The sequence below is a fragment of the Bos javanicus genome, chromosome 20, assembly GCF_032452875.1.
Source record: "Bos javanicus breed banteng chromosome 20, ARS-OSU_banteng_1.0, whole genome shotgun sequence".
NCBI lineage: Eukaryota > Metazoa > Chordata > Mammalia > Artiodactyla > Bovidae > Bos > Bos javanicus.
In genome coordinates, this window is record NC_083887.1 from 51,279,164 (window position 1) to 51,299,302 (window position 20,139).

General features: G+C 37.6%; 1 protein-coding gene across 8 annotated transcripts in view; it reads left to right on the plus strand.

Moving 5' to 3' along the window:
* The window catches only part of CDH12 (cadherin 12), a 1,193,543-nt gene that overhangs the window by 1,135,921 nt on the left and 37,483 nt on the right, over positions 1 to 20,139 (plus strand). For all 8 annotated transcript variants that reach the window (XM_061393824.1, XM_061393826.1, XM_061393825.1 and 5 more), the window contains one exon: positions 5,280 to 5,533. In XM_061393824.1, coding sequence (XP_061249808.1) covers positions 5,280 to 5,533 — 254 coding nt within the window. The remainder of the gene's footprint in view (positions 1 to 5,279; positions 5,534 to 20,139) is intronic.

The window sequence follows — 20,139 nt, forward strand, 5'->3', positions numbered from 1 at the left end:
GTGGCCAAATTATTGGAGTTTCAACTTCAACATAAGTTCTTCCAATGAACATTCAGGACTGATTTCCTTTAGGATGGACTGGTTGGATCTCCTTTCAGTCAAAGGGACTCTCAAGAGTCTTCTCCAACACCGCAGTTCAAAAGCGTCAATTCTTCAGTGCTCAGTTTTCTTTATAGTCCAACTCTCACATCCATACATGACTACTGGAAAAACCATAGCCTTGACTATATAGAAGCTATATAGAAGAGTAGAAAGTAAAGAGTGATGAAAGCACAAGCTATTGTGGGTCAGAGTAGAGTATAACTGAGTCTTATGCTTAGGGTCTTCCAGGCTGAAATCAAGGTGTAGACCAGGGATACAACTGATCTGAGGCTTAGAGTTTTTTTTGTTTTTTGGTTTTTTTTCTCCCTAAGTGTACTAGTTTGGGCAGAAGTCATTTCTTTATGGCTTTACGACTGCTGGCCCTACTTACTTTTCAGGCTGTTGGTCAAGGTCCAGTCTCAGTTACCATATGCACCCCAGGCAGGTAGGCTCTTACATCACAAATGTACTTCTTCAAGGTCAGGAGCAATTAGTAGCTTCTGCTAAACCTCACATGATTACATCAGCCCCTTTAAATAAAAATTTCCCTTGTAATTAACTCAATGTTAAGTGATTGAAGACCTTGATTATATTTGCATTATTTATTTTTCCATAAAACTTAGCAAATTCATAGTATAATACTGCATTCCATGATTTCAGTTCAGAGAGCCCTCACACACTCAAGGGCATAAAATTATACAAGAGATTATATTGTCCTGGGGGCAAGAATCTTCGGGAGAGGCTGGAATTTGGTCTACCAAAGCTGCTTCTCAGATTCCTCAAAATATAACTCTAGCTACCCATTTTTGCTCAACATTTTCTGGAAAAGTGACAAGGCCTGGAAGAACCCAAGGAATTATTCTCTTGTATTTTATGACAAAAATTGTTCTTCCCTCTTTGAAATGAGAAAATCATTTGGCACTTAATATTTTATGTAGCTTTACATGACCTGGACCTCAGCAAAGTAAAAGCAGAGAAAGTGGATAAAAAGATAGAAGCAAAAGATAATATCTTGATTAATTTCTCCCTTTATATACTATCTTATTTCATTTCTCCACAGTTGTTTTCTTACCATACTACTCCCTACAATGTGAATTACCTCTTGAAAACTCTGGCTTTGCTAACCTCCCTTCATTGAAACATCCCTAGGAGAAGGAGCTACTCAACTGAATTCTCTTCAATCATTTCCTTACTTTTCTAGAAAGGTTCATAAATTAAATGTGCCCCAAGCAGTACCACAAAATTTTCTATTTAATGTGGCAGAACTAAATTAACTTCATCATAATGGATTTCTGTTATAGAATATGATTCATTTCCTAACAATAACAAAAAATTCTGTTTTTTTCTATACTTATTTCAAATAATAAGACTTTTGTTGATTGCAAAGTTAGATGAAATTCATTCCTCAGCACCACCCCATCTTACCCTGCAGCCACAAAAAGTGGAAGACAGCCTGTCAGATCAGCTGGATAAAGTCAACTAAAGAAAGACTGGTATTGATTTTTTTTTCCCCTCTCTTTCTGAGTTATCCAGTTTTATAAAATGGCATTACCTAAGGGCCAGGATCATGAAGAAGTAAGGCCATCTAAGATATTACTGTGACATTTCTCCTACAATTTTCTTCAGTTATTTGATCACTGCAGGATGTAAGTTTTCAGTCATAAAAGAATATCTGTATGTACAGAAAGTTTATTTCATCTCACTCTTTATCTCCACAACCACTAAATATTTGCCTGCAGTGACAGGTCAGGAGTTCTTAAAAGACAGAAATTATGTCTGATCTCCTAAAATGAAATTGAGAAAAAAAAGTTTTTTTTTTTTTTTTTTAATTTTCCCTTCATTTCTGGACTTGAAATGACTTTCAAAGTGGGGAGACAAGTCCATCAGCAGCAAGTCCATAACAGTGGCATGTTTGTTAAGTAGGTAAATAAAATTGAGATGTTGTCAAGAAATAATTTGCCTAATCCTACAATCAGAAGCCTTCCAATATCTAGGAGAAGTAGAGAGAGAAAGGAAGAATAGCTGGTACCAACTTTTTCATTTTAAGGGAGTTAATTCTGGTACAGAGAAGGGTGTAAGTGACAGCCAAGGCAGATCAAATAGCTTTCTACACAAACGGACCAAAGACGAAGTCAAAATTGTCTTACACCAGAAGTTACGGATAACTATGATAAAAATTATATTGTTTAACATTTATGGAGCATTTGGAGTTTGCAAAAACAAGCTATATTTTATAAGTTTGTACAGCTTATAAATTACACATAACTCAGATATCTCTTTGGCATCCAATTCCCCTTGAATACATCAAAAAATGGGAGACTTAGTACTTCTACAAACAACTCAGTCAGTAAGCAAGATGGAAAACCTTATTATCTTGGTCTCTTCTGTCCTCCTGGAATGTTTTCAAGGTCTTATTGATTGTAGGCAATCAATATCTTTTAATGTTAATTTAATTTTTCATGGTTTCATTTGTTAGAAACTTCTTCCTTTTTAACTTAAAATTGACATATTTAGTAAACTAAATTATTGTTACCTCCCCATTGGAAGACTTACAAAGTATACCAAACTGATGTTCAACATGAGAGCCCTTCAATATTTGAAAAGCTTTGTCCTTTTTTTTTTTTTTTTTTGGTCTTGATCTTCTTCATTCCAGGTAAAAATTCTCAGTAATTGTAACAGTTTTGTGTTTTTGGTTTGAATGATATTTGCTATCCTATTCTGGCAATCGGTTGTCTTTTCTTGAGCCCAATTCCTTTAACAAAACACAGTACTTTAAGCTGTAGGCTGATCAAACCAGTAGCATCATGGGATCATCTCTTTATTGAGATACTGTGTTTCTATCTGTGTAACCAATAGCCACAATATCAACCATAGAATATTATGCAATAACTCTACTTATATTTATATTAGTTTTAAGACAAATGAAAAGTCTTAGAAAGAAGGAGATGGAAGTTGAAGAAAATCAGTACTATATGTAAAAACTTATGAGCTGAATAAATGAAAATATAAAAACTAAAATAAAGCATTGAATCCAAGGCAAATAAATATATGAGTAAAAATTGGACAAAATTAAATGAAGTAAAGGGAATAATTACAGGGAAAATAAAGATAGATTCCCCCTGAGTGAAAATTACTGTAAAAGAGACTTTATTTCAAGTTTGAGAAGTGTTACCGTTTGCTATAATAAACTTGATTAATTTGTGATTTTTTTATTTCATAGCAATTTTTCTTCCTTTTCTTTTCCCTTCTTCTCAGGAAATGCATAAAAGAGCAATCTTGTTCTTAAAAGAGTGAAAGGTACCCACGCTATTTCCCCCAGGTGTACTAAGGCCCAAAAGGGACATGTCAACGCAACATTGGAGTCATACTAGAGGGAATTAATGGAGAAAGCAGAAACTTCTAAAGGTCCCAGAAAATCACCGCGTTAATTAATTATATTCATGTTAATTTCATGTTTTCTTAGTTTGTCATAGGTGATTAGAAGTCAGAGCCAGTGACCTTAAAGTTTTCATTTTAATTAAGCAGTGCAGCAGCAGCATATTTCTATAATGTAATATTTCTAGTTATTGAGAACATAAAACTAATATTCAGAAAAAGTGTAAATGTAAGCAAAGGGAAAAATCAAGGATCAATGACTCCAGGGACAAATTACATCCAAATATTCTGTCTAATGTTGTTCTTTAATTATATATGCTCAAAGCCTCAGTGCTTGGTCAAATACCCTGATAATGCATTATAGTACCTACCAATTATATGTATAAAGCTGACAGCACAAAGGCCAAAACTAGACCTTGCTGCTGGGAAAGACTGAAGGCACAAGGAGAAGAGGACAATAGGGGATGAGATGGTTGGATAGCATAACCAACTCAATGCACATGAGTTTGAGCTAACTCTGGGAGATAGTGAAGGACAGGGAAGCCTGGCGTGCTGTAGTCCATGGGGTCACAAAGACACAGACAGGACTTAGAAACAGACCTCAGCAACACACATAGACCTTTTACAGCAAAAACACTTAGATATTCAAAAGTATTTAATAGAAAAGGGTATTATCGTAAAAATAATAAAAATCATCCAACAACAAAATACATTTTGCTACGCCAAATTCTCAGCTGAAATGGGGGGGAGAAAAAGGCATTAATTTCAATTTTGTGGTATTTGTAATTACTGCTTAGATCCACCAGATGTCAGGATTGGATAAGAACAGAAAATACTTCATAGATACTTGATCTGCTATTGTAACTAGTTGCTGCTAAGTGGCTTCAGTCGTGTCGGACTCTGTGCGACCCCATAGAAGGCAGCCCACCAGGCTCCCGCGTCCCTGGGATTCTCCAGACAAGAACACTGGAGTGGGTTGCCATTTCCTTCTCCAATGCATGAAAGTAAAAAGTGAAAGTGAAGTCGCTTTGTCGTGTCTGACTCTTAGCGACCCCATGGACTGCAGCCTACCAGGCTCCTCTGTCCATGGGATTTTCCAGGCAAGAGTACTGGAGCGGGGTGCCATCACCTTCTCCTTTCCTGTAACTAGTTACAGGAAAGGAATAAGCCCTTCCTAGCATTATGCGTGTGCATATGTCATTTTAATGTATGCAACTGATTATCTTTACAAGTTCAGTTCAGTCAGTTCAGTCGCTCAGTTGTGTCCGACTCTTTGCGACCCCATGAATCACAGCACGCCAGGCCTCCCTGTCTATCACCCACTCCCGGAGTTCACTCAGATTCATGTCCATCGAGTCAGTGATGCCATCCAGCCATCTCATCCTCTGTTGTCCCCTTCTTCCCCTGCTCCCAATCCCTCCCAGCATCAGAGTCTTTTCCAGGGTCAACTCTTCCCACGAGGTGGCCAAAGTACTAGAGTTTCAGCTTTAGCATCATTCCTTCCAAAGAACACCCAGGACTGATCTCTTTCAGAATGGACTGGTTGGATCTCCTTGCAGTCCAAGGGACTCTCAAAAGTTTTCTCCACAGTTCAAAAGCATCAATTCTTCAGCGCTCAGCTTTCTTCACAGTCCAACCCAGGCAAATTTACAAGTGGTAGCTTTTTTTCTTAAAATGTTTAACTTGTACTTCCCTTACCCACTGATCTTTAAAGGAAAATTACAATTTGCTACTAACTTGCAAGTTACTCTGCAGCAAGGTTGGTCATCCTGGCCACATCCTATGTGAAAGTATCTCTCACTTTTGTTTTGTCCTCCCTATAGCCATTAGATTTTGAAACAAAGAAAGCTTACACTTTTAAAGTAGAGGCCTCCAACGTTCACCTGGACCACCGGTTTCACTCCGCGGGCCCTTTCAAGGACACTGCCACGGTGAAGATCAGTGTGCTGGACGTGGACGAGCCGCCGGTGTTCAGCAAGCCGCTCTACACCATGGAGGTTTATGAAGACACTCCCGTAGGAACCATCATTGGTGCTGTCACTGCACAAGACCTGGACGTGGGCAGCAGTGCCGTTAGGTAAGGAAAAGCAGTGCTTTCTGTTCTATGTGTCAGAAGGAAAAGGAAAAGAAGACTTTCACCATGCTTGAATGAATGATTTAGTTATAGAATGCAATGCTTGAAACTGTAATGACTTTTCATGGTAAGTAGAATAAAGGAAGAGTCATCGGGCTTCCTTGATAGCCCAGCTGGTAAAGAATCCACCTGCAATGTGGGAGACCTGGGTTCAATCCCTGGGTTGGGAAGATCCTCTGGAGAAGGGAACGGCTACCCACTTCAGTATTCTGGCCTGGAGAATTGCATGGACTGTATAGTCCATGGGATCACAAAGAGTCGGCCACGAATGAGCAATTTTCACTTCATAGGGTCTGAGCAAAAACATCTGATAGCAATCCCTGTAAGGGGGTTTAGTAGTGACTGGATATCGGACTTGTCACTCAAGCTGATCAACCTCAATTTTTTATCCACAAAAGGGATTTAGTAGTCAGCCTAAAAGGATGAGTCTCACAAATAACGATATTAAGATACATTCACAGTGCCTGAAATATTAGTCATATATAAAATACATTTTTCAATTATTCTAAAATCTCTGTCCCCTACCCAAATTTGGTGTTTGCAAAAAGATTGTTCAACCATTCGTAATTTGCAGTTTATTTTTTTAATGTGGCAATTGTATCTCCTGATAGAAGCACAATTTCAGTCATATTTAAGGTAAGATGCATTGTGGAGTTGGTCAAAGTCCAAACTTGGCAAGGAGCTCCTTATTGGCATACGGCTGTTGAGTAGTGAGTCCGACAAAGCAATCAGTAAGACAATTGTAAGAAAGTGTAAGAAAGTATAAGAAAGTGAAAGAAAACACTCACTCTTCCCCCACCCATACATGCCACTTATATTGCTCAAACATGGTAGTATTCCTTGTTCCTCACTTATAAATTGATTCTGTAAGATATTCTGAAATTTGTTCTGATTCAGCTTTGCTTCTTCTGGATACTTAATCTGTGCCATGTGGTGATGCACCTACAAAAAGGGCAGGAGGGGTGGGGAATACAAGAAAATTAAAAAAAAAAAGAACACGTATCTACAAAACAGAAACAGACTCACAGACATTGTGGTCGCCAAAGGCAGGTGTGGTAAGGAAGGGAAGGATCGGGAGTTTGGGATTACCAGATGCAAACTAAAAAAGAGACAGAGAAAAAAATGGGGTTTGTTCTGAATCTTCTAACTTTAAAGGGGTGAAGCTTAGTATACAAAATCAAAACCAAAGAATATATTAAACAGACTTTTAAAGCAAAACAGTACTCTGTTGCATTGGAAAAATACATAGATACATACAAGATTTTAAGTCATGGGGTAATTAGTGATTAAAAAAAAAAAAAGGATCAACCTTTCAGCAGTAGCCGCAACACATTCATAGCATAGAAAAAATTCTCAGGCAATGGCCTGAAAGCATGGAAGCTCTGCTCTTTGTATGTGTCAAATCTATCCCTTAATGTGACATGGATGCCTTCCTTCTTGAAGTACCTCTGTGATCAAGAGAGAATTCTAAAAGCACATTTGTCTTGAGAAAGGGAAGAAAAAGTGCCATTATTTAGCACCCTTACCTATCAGGTTGAATCCTGGCTTATTTCCTCATTGGGTTCAACTTGTTATCAATGCTCAAATTATTGCATGGTTCACTTCAGTTAAAGTCCAAAAAAGTCTGTTTATTATCAGTGTTCACAGGGGCATCCTCAAGAATCTGCGTTAGTAGTTGTTATACATTAATCTGTCATCATTCATCAGTCTTGTTCCTGAACACCCTGTGTGTGCTGCCAGTCATTGTGAAAGTAGAAAATGCCTGCTGAGTAGATTTACAGGTAATTTCAAGAATATAAACAGAATGGAAGAAATACTGAAGGTTATAAAGAAAGCAGTAAAACATGTAAATAAATATGGATTTAAACTCTCTACACTTCAATAGATGAGAATTGTGGCATATAATGGGACATGATATCTTAGGGGACATGGTAAGTTATTTAATTTGCTATATGTTCTATTTTTGAATACTGATCATAGCATGATAGGGTCAAGATAAGAATAAAATATTATTTTAATGAAATACTTAAAAAAATCAGAGCATTTGTAACTAAAAAATATCACCCTGTAACGGTAAAGGTGAGAATTACAAACTTCTAAGCAAAAGGAAATAATTAGATACAAGTGTGTGGAATAAAGGAAGGCTACACTGTAGAGAAATTCTCCAGTTACAAGCCTATCTTCTTTGTTTTTCATGTCACAGAAGCTACTTTGACAAGTGCTACTTTGAAATAAGGGAGCATCCTTAGTCTTATTTCTAATGGGTGACAGCCTGATTCACTGAAGCTGCAGACACAGATGGATCTAATTGATCCCCATGAGGAGTTGTCAAAAGATAGAGGTGGTTTAGAATCAACATAAAAGTTGTCTTACTTTCATGTCCTTGGAGGAAACAGTAGACTTGAATCAAGTCAGTTGAGGAATGTGGAGTATGAATCACTTCTAAGCCTAAAACATGTTTGCTCACACAAAAATGATAGTAAAAAGGTTATAAAAAAATAACATCAAAACGACAAATTACTTGGCATGTGTAGGTATGTTCTGTTTGTTTTCCTTTGCTTTACTGGTTTGCATTACCCTTTTCATAGGATTATTGTGCCTGGCATTAAGACTAGGGTATTCCACATCACTGAGTATTTTATTAATATTATTACTTCATCATCACTGAGCATAGCAAGAGCCAGAAAGCAATGGCATTAACCAGGACTACACAACTTTAGAAGAAAGGTTCAGTTAGGTGTAATGCCCTCACAAATAATCCATGTCCTGTCCCCTCTTGCCATGAGCTTAATTTCTAGCTATTGTTTCCTTTACATTTCTGTTCTTTGTCTTCTTCTTGTTGTTCAGTCCTTAGATCCTGTCTAACTCTTTGCCACTCCATGGATGCAGCACACCAGGCTTCCCTGTCCTTCACTATCTCCCAGAGTTTGCTCAAACTCATCCATTGAGTCAGTGATGCTACCTAACTCTTTCATCCTTTGCCAGTCCCTTCTCCATTTGCCTTCAATCTTTCCCAATATCAGGGTCTTTTCCAGTGAGTCAGCTCTTTGTACCAGGTGGCCATAGTATTGGAGATTCCGTGTCAGCATCCGTCCTTCCAATGAATATTCAGAGTTGATTTCCTTTAGGGTTGACTGGTTTGATTTCCTTGCACTCCAAGGGACTCTCAAGAGTCTTCTCCAACACCACAATTCAAAAACATCAATTCTTTGGTGCTCAGCCTTCTTTATCATCGAACTGTCACATCCCTATATGACTACTGGAAAAACCATAGCTTTGACTATATGGACCTGTGTCAGCAGTCATGTCTCTGCTTTTCAATACACCATCTAGGTTTGTCTCAGCTTTCTTTCCAAGAAGCAAGTTTTTTTTTTGTTTGTTTGTTTGTTTTTTGTTTTTTAATTTTATGGCTACAGTCATCATTCGCAGTAATTTTGGAGCCCAGGATCCCCACTTCTATTCACCATGAAGTGATGGGACTGGATGCCATGATTTTAGTCATACTCAGTGGCAATTAGCTAACAGCAAATAGTGATGTCATCATAGCTTATTCTTTGGCCAGAATTTTTTAAGCATCACAGTGATTATTTTATAGCAAGAGAATCTGAGGCCCAGGAAAACTCAATTATGACTTCAGTAAAATGGGAAGGACCTCCTTATGGTTCAGATGGTAAAGAATCTTCCTGCAATGCAGGAGACCCAGGTTTGATCCCTGGTTTGGGAAGATCTCCTGAAGAAGATTAACCCCCTCCAGTATTCTTGCCTGGAGAATTCCATGGACAGAACAGCCTGCTGGGCTACAGTCTATGAGGTAACAAAGAGTTGGACATGACTGAGTGACTAATATGAACATAATTCAGTTCAGTTCAGTTCACTCAGTTGTGTCCAACTCTTTGTGACCCCATGAATCGGAGCACGCCAGGCCTCCATGTCCATCGCCAACACCCAGAGTTCACCCAAATTCATGTGCATTGAGTCAGTGATGCCATCCAGCCATCTGATCCTCTGTTGTCCCCTTCTACTCCTGCCCCCAATCCCTCCCAGCATCAGGGTCTTTCCCAATGAGTCAACTCTTTGCATGAGGTGACCAAAGTATTGGAGTTTCAGCCTCAGCATCAGTGCTTCCAATGAACACCTAGGACTGGTCTCTTTTAGGATGGCCTGGTTGGATCTCTTTGTAGTCCAAGGGACTTGCAAGAGTCTTATCCAGCACCACAGTTCAAAAGCATCAATTCTTTGGCGCTCAGCTTTCTTCACAGTTCAATTCTCTCATCCATACATGACCACTGGAAAAACCATAGCCTTGACCAGACGGATTTTTGTTGGCAAAGTAATATCTCTGCTTTTTAATATGCTATCTAGGTTGGTCATAATTTTCCTTCCAAAGAGTAAACGTCTTTTAATTTCATGGCTGCAATCACCATCTGCAGTGATTTTGAGGCCCCCAAAAATAGTCTGACACTGTTTCCACTGTTTCCCCATCTATTTGCCTTGAAGTGATAGGACCAGATGCCATGATCTTTGCTTTCTGAATGTTGAGCTTTAAGCAAACTTTTTCACTCTCCTCTTTCACTTTCATCAAGAGGCTTTTTAGTTCCTTTTCACTTTCTGCCGTAAGGATGGTGTCATCTGCATATGTGAGGTTATTGATATTCCACCCGGCAATCTTGATTCCAGCTTGTGCTTCTTCCAGCCCAGCGTTTCTCATAATGTACTCTGCATATAAGTTAAATAAGCAGGGTGACAATATACAGCCTTGATGTACTCCTTTTCCTACTTGGAACCAGTCTGTTAGCTAGATTCTAATTGTTCTGCTAATAAAGATTTATTGAGGCATTTATCTAGTTTTTTGCATTGCTTTGTAATTCCAGAATTTGGGGGAATACAAGTAAAATTTAATAATTTTCAGTAACTTGTTAAAATAGAATGCCAAAACTTGTCAGTAAAAAATGTACAATATTTGATTCTTTAATATGTGATAACCATGGACCTTATTATATGCCTGCAAGCATTCTAAACACTTTACATAGGTTCACCTTGTTTAAAACTTACAATAACTTTACTTAAACCTGAAAAGTGTTGTATTCAGGTACATGAACATTGACATTGGTCAGGCTAGAAATATAAAATTAAAAAAAATACAGTTCTTTTGCTGACATTCTTGTACATATGGAAAAAATGGTTATTACTTGTGGTTCAGTATCTCTTATTTTTCTAGACAACTACAAAGTTCTTAAAGATTTAGATATAGCTAAGAATTTATTGACAAAATTCAGTGGATTTATGATACTGATTTATAGCTCTAATTTTATAAGGATTGGGTCTTGGTATCCAATGATGTATTTGCTTTTATTTTAAAATGAATTTTGCATTTTTGTAATGATATGATGGCTGAATGTCCAGATAATAATTATGATGGTGAATGTCTTGAAGCTATCTTTATGTGCTTCACGTACCTCCTCAGAGTGAAGCAATGTCCAAGTCTATGTTTTTTGTCTTGTTGTTGTATTTTCTTTGTTTTTGGTCACACCACATGGAATGTGGGATCTTAATTCCCTTACCAGGGATTGAACCCATGCCCCCACATTGGAATTGCTGATTCTTAACCACTGAATGGCTAGTGAAGTCCCTAAGTCTATGTTCTTTATTACTTACCTAAAGTTTGCAGTTTGCATTTTGTCTGCTAGAGTTTCAGTTTCTTTGCTTTCTCTCAAAGGGTTGAGTGCTCTATGTAAGTGTAAATTTCATAGCTCTTTCCCTCCTCTCTATAATTTACATACTTTTAGAGAATAACTTTTTAAAAAATCAGTTATTTAGAATTTTTATATTTTTGATTTTTTTTAAAGATTGTTACTTCAAATATATCCTAAACTGATATAAATCTTTCACCATGAAAATTATAATAGTCAGAATCCAGTTCATAAGCTGTCCAAAATTATTTTTGAGTTAAGAGAATGTGAGTAAATTTCAGAGAAAAGGAGCTAAACAGTTGACAAATCACAAAGAAGAAATGGAAGATCAGTTATCAGAAAGAAAAAAAAAACAGAAAATAAAAGCTTTTTTTCAAATGTGATGCCCATATTTGTATAGCAAATGGTAAATGACTCTAGTTATAATGACATCTTTCTTCAGAGACATTGGCCACGGTGTTCAGTGAGAGTAAATAGATCCAACTTGATTTGCAACAACAGGCATTTGATTCAGTTCAAGGGAATAGTTGTGATATGGCTACATAAAAAGACTTCAGAATAAGTATGTCTGTATACTCAAAGGTATAAAACATATTTCCATGCTTGAAATGTGATCAGGTTATTATTAAGAGGAACAGTCAGATATCTTTATAAAATAATTCAATGCATACATGCAAGTACAAGATATTATGGATGGAACAATAAATTCAGCCCTACTCTAAACAAACTTTCTGTATAATCACTAAAATAAAATATAATTATTTTATCCTTCTCATTTGAGAAAGACTGTTAACAAAAATTCAAATATGTAAATAAGATAAAAGAAGTAAGAATATAGAATTTTGTAATACTGCTGCTCAGTCTCTCAGTCATGTCCAGCTCTTTGCAACCCTTTCGACTATAGCCAGCCAGGCTCCTCTGTCCATGGGATTCTCTAGGCAAGAATACTGGAGTGGGTTGTCATTTCCTCCTCCAAGGGATCTCCCTGATCCAGGGATCAAACCCATATCTCCTGTGTCTCCTGCATTGCAGGTAGATTCTTTACCTGTTGAGCCATCAGGGAAGCCCCCCAATTTTTTTAAGGAAGCAACAAATATTTTCTAGAGGGTTTTGGCAAGGCTTCATGGGAAGACCATGAGCAAAGGTATGATCACATAATTTACTCACTTAGCCAGGTATTACTGTTCATATTTTTAATACTGAAAAAAACTTTTACTACATGTTTGCTATCTAAGTTCTTAAGTGTAGAACCCATATTTAATCAATATTTGCCTAAACTTAATTTTGTTTCCACTAGAGGAAGCTGCTTTGAGGTTCCTGCAGAATAAATAAAAAACCAGGTTTAAAGCCTTGGGGGCAGAGGAGAGTTGACATCTAGTTATGTAAGGCCATACACAGGCAGAAAACCATGTGTGACTATTAAAAAATGACTAAAAAAAAAAAAAATCCCCATAATGAGGAGAGCTTAAGCTACATTGAAGAAAATAAAAATGTATAACAGCTATGATCTCAATACTATGTAGATTAGGGTATATTCCTTTATCATTAGAGACCTATTTTCCACTTATTACATGTCTCAAGATGGAATTTAAAGGTAGACGAACTGTGCCTTTATTAATTTAATAATTTGATAATGTGTTTATCTTTTCATCAGACATTTCAAATAAACAAGGGGATCTATCTTAACTGATATATGACTTAATTCTGCTGAGAGGAAACTAAGAATGAAGAGGAGGGTTAGAAAAGAAAAAAAAAACTAGCAGGAAATTAGAACTACTATTTAACAAAGTTTGAAAGTTTGAGAGAAACATATAGGGATTCCCACGAAACAATGTAATTGTGATGTTGATGAAGCAATTACATTCTAAGTGTTGCGTGTGGCCTAAGTTCTCTGTAAGATGTTTATGGAAATAAATTGAACTGAATTTATTTTCATTTAGTTATCTGCAACCAGACATAATTTTTAAAAGGTAAACAAACATAAGAGAATAGTGAAAACATTTTGATCTATTTTTAGTAATTTAACAAAATAATATTTCCTATCTGGACTTGAGCCATTACTTCTACATTTTATTGCTTAAAGAATGAAATGTAATACTTTTAACATAACTCTGTGTCATCAAGTACTTTTGTATAAAATGTGTTTGAGAATTAGGACAGGGTCAAAGTTAGCTTTTCCATTAACTGTGAGAAAGTTATTAGGCAAATTAAAAGAAATAACTTTAAGGGAAATGCATACCTAATGAAGAGAACAAAACTTTGAGACATTTCTGAAAACTCATTTACAAAAAAATAATAAAATTTCTCTCTGTCCAGTGGTTTGTGCAGATTAAGTTAATGCATTAATTTTTGATTTCCATTCAATTATTAAAACAAATTTCTTAGCAACAGTCACCATGCATACTAGGAACTACAGATTTATATCATCTAGATCATAAATACCTTTTCATTTGAATATAATCTTCTCACTTAATAAGTATAAGATTAGTCAAACACACAGTATCTGAAGGTTTTACTCATTTAAACTGGTGAGCTGGGCCAAGCTAGATATTTCATATTATACTGTTGTGATTAGTTGCAATTAAGATATCAATCTACCCTTAGATTGGATGTGGCTGTAGCAAAGTAAACTACTGATGGCTCACACTGGGATGGTGTTTTCCAGAAACTGATCAAAGGCATTTTAGAACTGGGTTATGTCTTCTCTGAAAATATCCAGGAAATGTAGGAATGTTTTCATTGTCAGTTCACTGATGATCAGTTCTTACCAATATCCCCTAAGTGTTATACTGGGCAAAATATCACAATAGAAAATGGTCATTGTCTCAAGTTTATTATTCAGTCAGGCATAGAGATTAGCCAGTCACACTAAGATAGGACCTTAGGAAAATGCCAGGACCTAGTATTAAGAGTTTGACCAGTTCCAGGAGGATGCTGAAGATATTTCACTAAGTAGAAAATATTCAGAAGGCAGTAAGCTTTCTGAAGCTTCCCTGATGGCTCAGTTGGTAAAGTATCTGCCTGCAATGCCAGAGACTCAGGTTTGATCCCTGGAGTGAGAAGATCCCCTGGAGAAGGGAATGGCAATCATTCCAGTATGCCTTCCTGGGAAATCCCATGGACAGAAGAGCCTGGAGGGCTACAGTCCATGGTGTTCCAAGAGCCAGCCAGACATTTCTTAGCAACTAACCCACCACCAAGCTTTCTGAGAGGATAACATAGAAACAAAAAGGGTACCAACTTCACAAGATGATGGAGATAAAAACTAGATGCCAGAAAACAGTGAATGAGGACCAAGAAAAAGCACTATTGTAAGAAATAAAGCCTGACATTGTTCCAGTGGTTTGTGCTTCTAGGGTTTGTTGGGGGTTTGTATTTCAGGAAGGTTTTTTTTTTTTTTTTTGCTGCAATGGGTCTTAGTTGTGGCACGCAGGATCTAACTCTAGTTGCCTGATGAGGGAATCCAATCAGAATCCCCTGAATTGGGAGGGTGAAATCTTAACCACTGGATTTCAAGGGAAGACCCTCAGACGTTTTAAAATTGAAAGATATGTATGTTACAATTTGGTGCTACAACAAAGCATATTGTTTTTAAATGAAAAATAATACAAAATAATGGATAATGGGGAAAGAGAGTGGGAGGAAAGGATAGATACACACACATGTACATGCGTGTAAACATCCCACATGTATGATTCTATAACTGGATACATATATCTTATTTCATTTCATCTGTACCACACTTTCCCTTACATGGCTAGATCGGTATTATTTTCCAAATTTTGTAAGAGACAAGGAGAACAGATAATAGGGAGAAAGATTCCTAATATAGTTGCACAAGGTAAGTGAAGGAACTGGTATATTTCCCTAGTTATCTCTCCAAAAAGTTCATGTTCTTCATTCTATACATATTTCTTTGCCTCTCAGTGGCGGCTAATTTATGGAATACAAACTTTATCTCAGTGTTAGACTGAAATAACTAAAAAATGGAATTTACCTGTTCACTTTCCAATATATTGAATTTTGGTTTGATATATATACATATATGTATATATGTGTATGTATCAACAGAGATAGGCACATATTTTATGGATGCAATATTTAAGTTCTTGAATTTTTAAACTCATTACCGGAAAAAGTTAAAACTATAGTTAAAAATGACCTGTGGGGATTCCAGCACAGTGGTAAAGAATCTACCTGCCATTGTAGGAGACATGGGTTTGATTCCTAGTCTGGGAAGATCCTACATGCAACAATACAACTAAGTCTGTGGGCTACAATTGTTGAACGTGTGCTCTAGAGCCCAGAAACGCTGAGCTCATGCTCTGCAACCAGGGAAGCCACCAAACGGAGAAGAGAAGCCCATGCACCACATCTAGAGAGTAGTTCCCACTCTCCCCAGCTAGAGAAAAGCCCATGCAGCAGCAGAGACCCAGAAGAACCAAAACAAACAAATAAAATATTTGTAAAAATTATATTTAAAAAATGACCTGTGAGTCTATAGTTATTCACTGTACACATATTCTGTCTAAATCAGCTTTATAAATTATAAGTGTTAACTAGAAGTAAGCTGATCAGTTTTTCCATTTTTTTTCTGGGACCAAGGACACTCAGTACTAGTACTGAGTTAAGTCCTCACTCAGCAAACCTGAAATAGTGGATTGTCCTAAGTAAGACATTTCCTTGAAGTAGAAATATTTAACTATTCTATAGGTAGTAGGATCTGTGCATTAATTCCAGGTAGGGTTTAAGTTGCAGATGCTATGTGCAGATAACACCTCAGATCCTTGGCAACACAGAAATAAAGGGGCCACAAGTAATTTAGAGGGCCTTGAGTAAGAGAGACAAACACAGGCACAAAATGTGTATAATCTGTCTTATGTTTGCCAAAATCTGCAAAACAATTGAATGTTAAGGACAGCAAAGAAGGACCTATTCATTGCATAGTTCTACAATGGTTTAAATACAGAAGAGCTCGAAATAATATCATGCAGTTTAACTGGAGTAAATGAGAAAAGAAGAAAGGAATTCCTGAAACTAATGGAGATTCTATTTAAGGAATGGCAGTATGAGAAGTTCTTCCAGTGAATCAAGCATAAATGGTAAAAATTATTTGTTAAAGCTTACTAAAAACCATTTGCTCTCTTTGGAAAATTTACTAAAAGCATATAGAAAATGACGAAACATTTACTCAAGAAGATCGAGTAAAACTTTAGAACAGAAAGAGGCTATGGAACTTGACCCAGTACCTGCTCTCTCACTTTCACACTCATCTACCAGCTAAGCCGCATAGAGAATTCTCTTTGGACCCTGGACAGAATGGTTGAGAAAAGATGGCTCCTCTGTCCTCAGCTCTCAATCATGGGATATATCGTCTTGCTGGGAGGGGCAGAATGCCAGTGTTTCCAATCTACACCTCTGAGTTCTCAGGAGTGAAATTCCTAGTTGAGCCATTGGCTGCTTGCTTCCTTCACTCAACCTCACTTACAGGGAGAAGTCCTCTCCCAGGCAGGCTGAAAATTTGGAGTCTAGTCAATCTCACTTAATGTTGTTTGTTTCATTCCTGGAGAGTCGAAATGAGAATGAAATGAGAAGACCATCCTGCCTCCATCCAGGACTTGTAGAAGTTAGAGAATTTCCCAGGGTAAAAGAGTCTGTACGACTAGACAACTTGTAGTTCAGTTCAGTTCAGTCGCTCAGTCATGTCCGACTCTTTGCTACCCCATGAATTGCAGTACTCCAGGCTTCCCTGTCCATCATCAACTCCCGGAGTTCAGTCAAACTCATGTCCATCAAGTCAGTGATGCCATCCACCATCTCATCCTCTGTCATCCCCTTCTCCTGCCCCCAATCCCTCCCAGCATCAGAGGCTTTTCCAATGAGTCAGCTCTTCACATCAGGTGGCCAAAGTACTGGAGTTTCAGCTTTAGCATCATTCCCTCCAAAGAAATCCCAGGGCTGATCTCCTTCATAATAGACTGGTTGGATCTCCTTGCAGTCCAAGGGACTCTCAAGAGTCTTCTCCAACAACACAGTTCAAAAGCATCAATTCTTTAGCTCTTCCCAAAATATTTGCTTCCCTTTATTTTCCAGCTTTAATAGACATAAGATTATAAAATTACTAATTATAAAAATGTTTTACTACTTTTTTTGCAGTATCAATATACTATAGATTGTTGTTGTTTAGTTTCTAAGTCGTGTCTGACTCTCTTGTGACTCCATGGATGGTAACCTGCTAGGTTCCTCTGTCCATGATATTTGCCAGGCAAGAATACTGGAGTGGGTTGCCATTTCCTTTTCCAGGGGATCTTCCAGACCCAGGGGTCAAACTTGTGTCTCCTCAATGACAGGTGGGTTCTTTACCACTGAGACACCACAAGGAAAAAAATATGTTAATATATATGTATATGTGTGTAGGGGCTTCCCTTGTGGCTCAGCTGATAAAGAATCCACCCAAAATATGGGAGACCTGGGTTCAGTCCCTTGGTCAGGAAGATCCCCTGGAGAAGGAAATGGCAACCCATTCCAGTATTCTTGCCTGGAAAATCCCATAGATGGAGGAGCCTGGCAGGCTACAGTCCATGGGTCGCAAAGAATTGGACAGGACTGAGTGACTTCACTTTCACTTTTCATATATATAATAGCACATGGCTACATAGGAGTAAAATTTCTATATTTCATTAGAATTAAGTTAGCATAAATTTCATTCTACGTTAAGCAGTATACAGTCAAACCTGAAGCAGATAAAAAGAAAATAACTAAAAATATAGCCTGGAAAATCCCTTGGATGGAGGAGCCTGGTGGGCTGCAGTCCATAGGGTCGCTGGGAGTAGGACACGACTGAGCAACTTCACTTTCACTTTTCACTTTCATGCATTGGAGAAGGAAATGGCAGTCCACTCCAGTGTTCTTGCCTGGAGAATCCCAGGGACGGGGGAGCCTGGTGGGCTGTCGTCTATGGGTCGCACAGAGTCGGACCTGACTGAAGTGACTTAGCAGCAGCAGAGTATAACATTATTATTTAATAAAAAAATTACTATTCCATTGGAATAATATGCGCTTAATGCAAAAGGAAGTAGCAGAGGAGAAATCTAGAAACACCACACCTTCACAATCTTCAATCTATAGAACTGAAGTTTCCAGATAATTGGAGCTTACCCCAAGTAATGAATTAAATGAAAAAAAAATGAGTTAATAAGTTGAAAACATCTTAAAACTTACCATCTATACCACAACTTGCATATATGAAAATGATTGAATTGTTCAGTTTAAATTGGGAAATTGTATATTATGTGAAGTGCTAGTCTCTCTGTCATGTCTGACTCTTTGTAACTCCATGGGCTGCAGCCCACCAGGCTCTTCTGTTCATGAAATTCTCCAGACAACAATGCTGGAATGGGATGCCATTCTCTTCTCCAATAGTATGTGGATAAAGCTATTATTTAAAATAGGGCTTAGGAAAAAAGGAAGCATATGTTTGAAAAGTGAGACTTTATTGTAGTGCTCAGAGCAAAATATGTTTGTTAAGATCAGAACAGAACGATCACAGGAAACAATAATTTAAAAAATATTCCATCCATGAAAAGTGTATGGGAATTCCATCCATTATGTATGGATATTAGTAGTATAAATTCAGCACTGCAAGTTATATTCAGGCTTTCCAGTCATGCTTAGATTTAATGCTCTACCATATCTGCACCAAACATGAATATTTTGACATCAATATTTGATTACTCTTGGTGCTTATGGTTTTCTGAGGAAACCCATTATGACCTTGTGCAGCTCTGACATCAAAGTCTTCATCTATTTATCCAAGATAATAATTTCTATAGATTCCATTTTCCTGTCCTAGCTCCATCACACTGAAATGACAAGTAAATCTGATACCCACTTCACATGAGTATCCTAGTCAAAGTAAAGGACACCAGCATGTTTCGGGTCTTCTTTCCTTCAGCCTGCATGTGAATGTGTTCTAAATCATTTCAGTCGTGTTTCACTCTTTGCAACCCCAAGGATGGTAACCCACCAGTCTCCTCTGTCTATGGGATTCTCCAGGCAAGAATACTGGAGAGGGTTGCCATGCCCACCTCTAGGGGGTCTTCCCGGGCCCAGGGATCGAACCCACATCTCTCATGTCTCCTGCATTAGCAGGCAGATTCTTTACCACTAGCACCACCTGGGAAGCCCAGCCTGCATAGCCCTAGTTATTTCAACCACTCACAACCCATTGAATTAAATCTCTTCCCAGCTCTAGTGACTCTCTTTGTCTGTTGGAAAGATTCTGGTTTACGGGAAATGCTTACAGTCTTGTCCCCTTCAAATACATTCACCCTCTGCCTTAAAAGTGATTAACAGTTATCCCATACCCTAATTATACCCTTTGAATTGTTCATTAACTATAAGATCATGTTTTATCTCCTTAATATAATTTACATTATCCTCCTTGACCTAAATAGCTTATCTTTTTTTCAGGTTATTATTCCTTTCAAATATTTTACTGAAATTCCTAACAGCTTATAGTTTCCCACAAAATCACTATGATTTTCCTACTGGTGTTCATGTTCCTAAAATACCTTTCCTCTTCCTTTGTCTGCCTCATTCTTCTCATAAATAATTCCTTTATAGCCTTCTGAAAGTGAAAGGGGGCTTCCTGGTGTCTCAGATAGTAAAGAATCTGCTTGCAATTCAGGAGACCTGGGTTCGATCCCTGGCTCAGGAAGATCCCTTAGAGAAGGAAAGGGCTACCCACTCCAGTATTCTTGCTTGCAGAATTCCAAGGACAGAGGAACCTGGTGGGCTTGGTTTTGCAGTCTATGGTTTTGCTGCTGCTGTTGATGTTCCTAAAATATTTTTCCTCCT